This window comes from Procambarus clarkii, chromosome 80, assembly GCF_040958095.1.
Source record: "Procambarus clarkii isolate CNS0578487 chromosome 80, FALCON_Pclarkii_2.0, whole genome shotgun sequence".
NCBI classification, from domain to species: domain Eukaryota; kingdom Metazoa; phylum Arthropoda; class Malacostraca; order Decapoda; family Cambaridae; genus Procambarus; species Procambarus clarkii.
Window position 1 is genome coordinate 10115289 of NC_091229.1, and position 6268 is coordinate 10121556.

General features: G+C 41.8%; 1 protein-coding gene across 1 annotated transcript; it reads left to right on the forward strand.

The window, feature by feature from the left end:
* The first annotated feature begins 768 nt into the window (after positions 1–768).
* LOC138357823 (ring-infected erythrocyte surface antigen-like) lies at positions 769–2174 on the forward strand. Its single transcript, XM_069315000.1, has 3 exons — positions 769–867; positions 1548–1737; positions 1864–2174. Exons 1-3 carry the CDS (start codon positions 769–771, stop codon positions 2172–2174), a joined length of 600 nt encoding a protein of 199 aa, XP_069171101.1.
* The last annotated feature ends 4094 nt before the right edge of the window (positions 2175–6268 follow it).

Consider the following 6268-nt stretch of genomic DNA (forward strand, 5'->3'; position numbering starts at 1 on the left):
TGACTGACGTTCCCAAGGACGCAACCTACAACAGCATCCTATCTCCAAGGTCACTATTTACTGCTTATTGAACGGGAGATTCAGGAGTAAGATCACTCTGGCCAACGACTGACCTCTTCCATGATGTAAATTGCATCATGGAGCTTTCAGGAGCTTAATTCCTGAAGTACCTACTTAATACAACGAATATCCTTGCATTTTTTTTAACATGTACTAACGTCTAGTCTTGCCTGGGTGCCGATCTAGCGACCAATCGATTGTGAACCCTCGTTTGAATGTTTCCCAGTCTCCCTCCCTATCATTCTCTCTCCCTAACATTCTTACTCCCTAACATTCACCCTCATTAACATTCTCACTCCCTAACATTCTCCCTCACTTACATTTTCACTCTCTGTTTACCATGAAACCCCATCTGAGAAACTCAAAGCCGTTTTCTACAAGAGGATAGACAAAGCTCCGTAGAGACGGACGAGCGTTCATCTGGAACAAGGTAGAAATAGTGAAAAGACCACGACAGGCACTGTAATCAACGTTAGGGAGAAAGGAACTGCGACAATTAAGCTGAGTGGCAGTAGGCACGAAAGCTAAAGTGGTGTTCCCTCGTGGAGGGAACTCTGAGGTTGGTATTAAAATTTTGTAAATCCTCAAAAAGCTAGACAAGAAGATTCAAGTATTACAAAAGTTATGTATGGCAGGTAGATGAGGTGAAGTGGAGAGTTAAGTGGGGAGTGACACGGAAGTAAAAGAATGTAAGAGCATGAAGTATCCATGATAGAGGATAATCTGGAAAACGAACTTTCCAGTTGTGATGGAAGTGCTCAACATTCTGAAGTGAAAAATGTTGAAACAAAAGTTAAAGTACAACTGGTAAGAAAAATTTATCTGATGACATAGTTACGAATTACATCGCCTTTGATGAGAATATCCGTAGGAGCTGTGAGGAGGATTCGAACCTATGAGGAGGGTGTTCTCACGCACACGCCCAAGTCAACGGATTTTCTCATTGACACAGTACGTTAGTGTGATTACTCTCTGTGTATCACCTTTGATTTTTGCAGTTGCTGTACAAGCGAGGAGAAAGTAGCAATATTACATTGTTGGCAGCCAGTGTCTAAGGGTATCTAGCTTCACAGTAAATTTGAACAACAGGGTAAAGATAGTTTCAAATTCATAACAGAATAAAGTTGAGCGTGGATAATATCTTGGAACGTTAATGGGTTAAAAAATAGAGCGGTGGATGTAACTATTATACTTATAGAGAGGATATTGACATAATAGCACTCCTGGAATCTGGGGATGGGGATGGTAGCCCAACAATGGTTTTAACGGATTTCATTTATATGTTGGTTGAGGAATTAGGGAAGCCTCGTGTTATGTCAAAAGTACAATACGTGCTGAGAAAACTTCAACACCTGAGAGATATACAGGTATTGAAAGTATTAGTTTGTGGATAGAATTACAAGACAGAGAATTTAATTTCATTAATCTATACTGCCCTGATAACTCCTTTGATTTAAGATATTTGTCAGATGCTATGTTTTCTGAAGATACGATACCAGTGGTTACTAGAGCATCTAACAATTATGAGTCAAGATGCAGATAACCAGTGGAAACATTGTGCAGATAACCAAGAGGAACACTGTGCAGGTAACCAAGAAGAACACTGTGCAGGTAACCAAGAAGAACACTGTGCAAATAACCAAGAGAAACACTGTGCATATAACCCAGAGGAGCAGTGTAAAGATAACCAAGAAGAACACTGTTCAGATATCCAAGAGGAACATTAGGCCGATACCAAAGAGAAATACTGTGAAGATAACAACTAGGAGCACTGTACAGATAACCAAGAGGAACACTGTGCAGATAACCAAGAGGAACACTGTACAGATAACCAAGAGGAACACTGTGCAGATAACCAAGAGGAACACTGTGCAGATAACCAAGAGGAACACTGTGCAGGAAATCATGAGGAGCATTGTGCATATAATCAAGAGGAGCATTATGCAGATAACCAAGAGGAACACTGTGCAGATAACGAAGAGAACACAGTTCAGATAACCAAGAGGAACACTGCTCAATTAATTAAGAGGAATACTGTGCAGATAACCAAGCGGAAAACTGTGCAGAAAACCAAGAGATACACGGCAAAGATCACCAAGAGGACTACTACATAGAACACTGTTACGGCCCTCTCGGGACGCAACGGGGTTCTTACTCTGATGTTGTTAGAGGAAGTTGTATCTGACCCCAAGCCAGTAGTGGCTTTCAAGGGATGTGATCCGTGACGCAAGTAACTTAAAGGGGGTAGGGAAAGAAAGTTAAGAACTTAAGATTATAATTATTCCCATCACCAATAAATAATATATAAAAGTGCACAGGGGGAGGGATATTAACACTATACAGGGGGATTATTCACAATCGTTGTCTTCTGCTGAAGACTCTGGTGCAAAACTCTCGGTGCTGAGTCCTCGGTGCTTCTTCGTGGCCCCACAACGAATCCTCTGAGAAGTTGAGCCTACCCTGGCCACAGGTCAGCCAAAACACAGGTCCACTGGGGGCACCGCCGTGGAGGCCGTCAACCACACGTCCAGCTGGTCTGCTGGCAGGTTCCGGACCCGCAATACGGGTCAGGCCACTCCACGAACGATATTAGGGGAACGCCCTAGACAGGAGCCTCGTGTGACACCACAAATCACTCTCCTGTCCTCAATACCCCAGTGGATGATCGTCTCCAACAGTCGGTCCCGGGTAATCCTTCTACTGCCACTCCACTGGCAGAGTAACACACCACAGTGTTCTTCCGGGGGGACGACTTCACAACTACTGCAGCAAAGAGCAAGGTATGGAGACGGCTGCCTCGGGTACTCTCTCAACTTCCATCACAGCAGTCCCAGGTCGACTCTGTAAGCAGACACGTCATCAATAACTGGGACACACTAAGGCACCTCACTTACAGGCTCAGACACAAACGCCCACCTATCCACTCCATAGATGGCGCTGGTGTCTGAGCACCACCTCACCAGAGGTCAACTGCGGCGGTGTTGAGTGCTGAACGGGACTGGAAACTGGCCCTCGTAGCTAGTACCCGTCGTCCTCACCAGGTGTCGTCGTCCTTTTGGAGGGGGGTTTCGGGAGCTGACCTACAGACGGCGCGGTCGTCACTGCTCCGGGCTCGGACGCTGGATCCGGGTTCGTAACAAACACCAAGAGGAACTCTGAGAAGAAAACAAGATCAATACTGCGCAGACAATAAAGAAAGACATTTTGCATATAATCAAGAGAAACATAGCACAGATTGTTGGAAATTTCCACCACTAATACAATACTATTGTATTATAATAAATTTGTATTATTATATACTAACTACCGTAGTCACTAAAACTTACTAACAGTAATGTTCACATAAACTAACCATTATATCTACATATGGATGCTGGAATTCTTACAAAACCAAGCACCAGTATTGCGTCAGATTATATCTAGTTAAACACATTTATTGCCAGTGTGTCAGAGAATTGAATGTGGTTCTCTAAAATCATCAGTATTCCGTGTGATAATTATTTATGGATAACATAACTCCCAAATAATTCTAAATCGAGAGTTTTTAGTTACAATTGTTATCAAGTAATAGTTTTTCTGTCACGCGTGAATGCCATGGAGAAAACTAAAGACTTCTCTATTTCTCGTTTTCCACCATAAGACGAGAAAGCAATAATATTTAAATCCCTTGAATCACAACCCAGTCTTTATTAAAGTTTTTCAGCCACAATTGCGTGAAATAGTATCATTCGTGATAAATTATTTCTGTGGTGAATGCGGGACGCGGGTTGAGGGAGGGGAGACGCCATTGTGTGTGTGTGGCGGTGGCTCGTGTTGCGGAGTGAGCAACGAACGCCCGTACTTGGACAGGAAAGTCGTGGGGTCAGAGCCTGAGACACGTGACGTTGGGATTATCAGCAAGAATTACCCTGATACTCAGCTTAGAAACAATAATTATTCTTCCACGTGATCTACAGTGCTCGGTCAAATAATAACGCGTCGATATTCAAGCCAAACTCTCAACCACGTGTACAACATTGTGGAAGTTTGAGATTGAGACGCGATACCGGCAGACTTCAGCATACACTGCACTCGTCGATAAGTATATATTTCCTTCTTGATGCATCATTAGAGATTGCATATTTCGTGGGCAGTCTGTCGTTACATCGCAAGACGACTAAAAATCCAATGTTAGTACCGCACTAATCTTTATTTCTATTTTCATAAATATTGAGACTTAAGTAGCCTAGTTCAATGCTACGTAATATCCTTTAAATTACAGCTCGTATGTGAGGAGTCAACGAGCCGTTAACTACATTCGTGTTATTCACCTCTAAGGGCTTCTATGTGGAGATCCTGAGATCACGAGGACGAGGCACGAACGATGTCATAGAAATCGTCTTAAAGCTAAGACTTTTTGTACACATTTAATTGCCCCAATTTATTCTACATATCCATGATATTATCATATTGAATGCCTGTCATGTCAACTAGAGATGGATGTGTTTACTTAGATGATTGCTCTCTAATTCTAACAATCATTAATATTTCCTATTTGTATTTACCTATTGATTCTATAATAATTTGGTCACAATATTCTTTATTCAACAATGAACTGGTGTACGAACCACACTAGTTCCTAGACGTATATGAAGTTCTAGCAATACCCTCCCAATGTAGGTGTTTGAGGCTCTGACTTTAGTTAATTAACCATACAGTCCATTATTTATTTAAGTGATTATTCTTTCTAATATTTATCCATAGACACTGGTTCTTCCTTGTGTTTCTAATGATCACTTTTTATTAGTTTCCCTCTTTTCTCAAAAGTGGGTGGTCCTTCGTTATTAATTTGATTAATTAAATAATTAAATAATTGAGTCAAGCCCCAGATATCCCACACAGATAACCAAGAGGAAAAATAGATAACCAATAGAAACAAAACAGATAACCAAGAAGAACACAGCGCAGATAACCTCAAAGCACAGATAATGAAGAGGAACACAGCTCAGATATCCATAAGTAAAAGCGCACAGATAACCAAAAGGAACAGCACAGCAAATAAAAAAGGAACACAACAAAGATAACCAAGAGGAATTGCACAGGTTACCAAGAGGAACACAGCACAGATAACCAAGATGAACATAGCACAGACAACCAAGAGGAACACAGCACAGATAACCGAGAGGAAGAGCGCAGAGATAACCATGATGAACACTGCAGATAAACAAGAGGATGTAACATTCTCACTCTTTAACATTCCCCCACCATCCCTCCCTCCCTTTCTCCTTATCTAATAGTGTCCCTGCCTAACATTCTCCTTCCCATAAGTTTTCACTCCCTAACATTCTCACTCCCTAACATTCTCTTTCCCTAACATTCTCATTCCTTAACATTCTCCCTCCCTAACATTATCCTTTCATTACAGTCCTTAATATTCTTTTCCTTAACATTCTAACTCTTAAACATTCTCCTTCTCTAAAATTCTCACTATCTAGCTTTCTCACTCCTTAATATTCTAACTCCCTAACATTCTCACTCCCTAACATTTTCACTCTCTAACATTCTCATTCCCTAACATTCTTACTTTCTAACATTCTCCACTAATCCCTCCCTCCAATTCTTCCTACCTAACAGTATCCCTCACTAACATTCTTCATCCCTAACATTCTAATTCCCTTACATTCTCTCAACATCCCTCCTATTCTCTCTCTCTCCCTCCTGTTGTCTCCTCTTCGCTTTCTCTTTCACTGTCTCCCTTCCTGCCATTCTCCCCTCACTCCCGCTCACTCTCCAGCAGTCCAAACATGCTCCAGTAATGTTGAATCACTGTTGTCGACGTTGAAACAACATTATTGACGATGACTGAGCATTGATAACAGCTGAAAAGTCATTTTTGTAACACTATATGGGACAATTAAACACACATTTCAGGCTTCGTTGGAGTCTTTGGGTGTCGTCATAGAAGCCAAACCAACTTAAAGCGGGGCACTCAGCTCGAACCCAATCACACTATGACACTTGCCATACAGGCACAAATCATCATGCAAATTTGAATGATTCTCGTTCCAAGTGTGTGGGTTCCAACCTTGTACAGAGTGACAGACAGACATTTAACACCCATGACCCTCCCCACCAAGAGCTATCACCCAGGGAAGCCTTCTGCAAGAGGTCAACCCAGATGACCTCTGGATCGTCTTGCAAGTTGATTAAAAATTCTTGGGCTAGTCTT

Bases quoted from the DNA above. Each gene is read 5' to 3' on its own strand.
- LOC138357823 (XM_069315000.1), top strand. From the start codon at position 769: ATGATAGAGGATAATCTGGAAAACGAACTTTCCAGTTGTGATGGAAGT. The intron at 868-1,547 runs GTAAGAAAAATT...TGTTTTCTGAAG, and splicing joins CAAAAGTTAAAGTACAACTG to ATACGATACCAGTGGTTACT. The intron at 1,738-1,863 runs GTAAAGATAACC...AACACTGTGCAG, and splicing joins ATATAACCCAGAGGAGCAGT to ATAACCAAGAGGAACACTGT.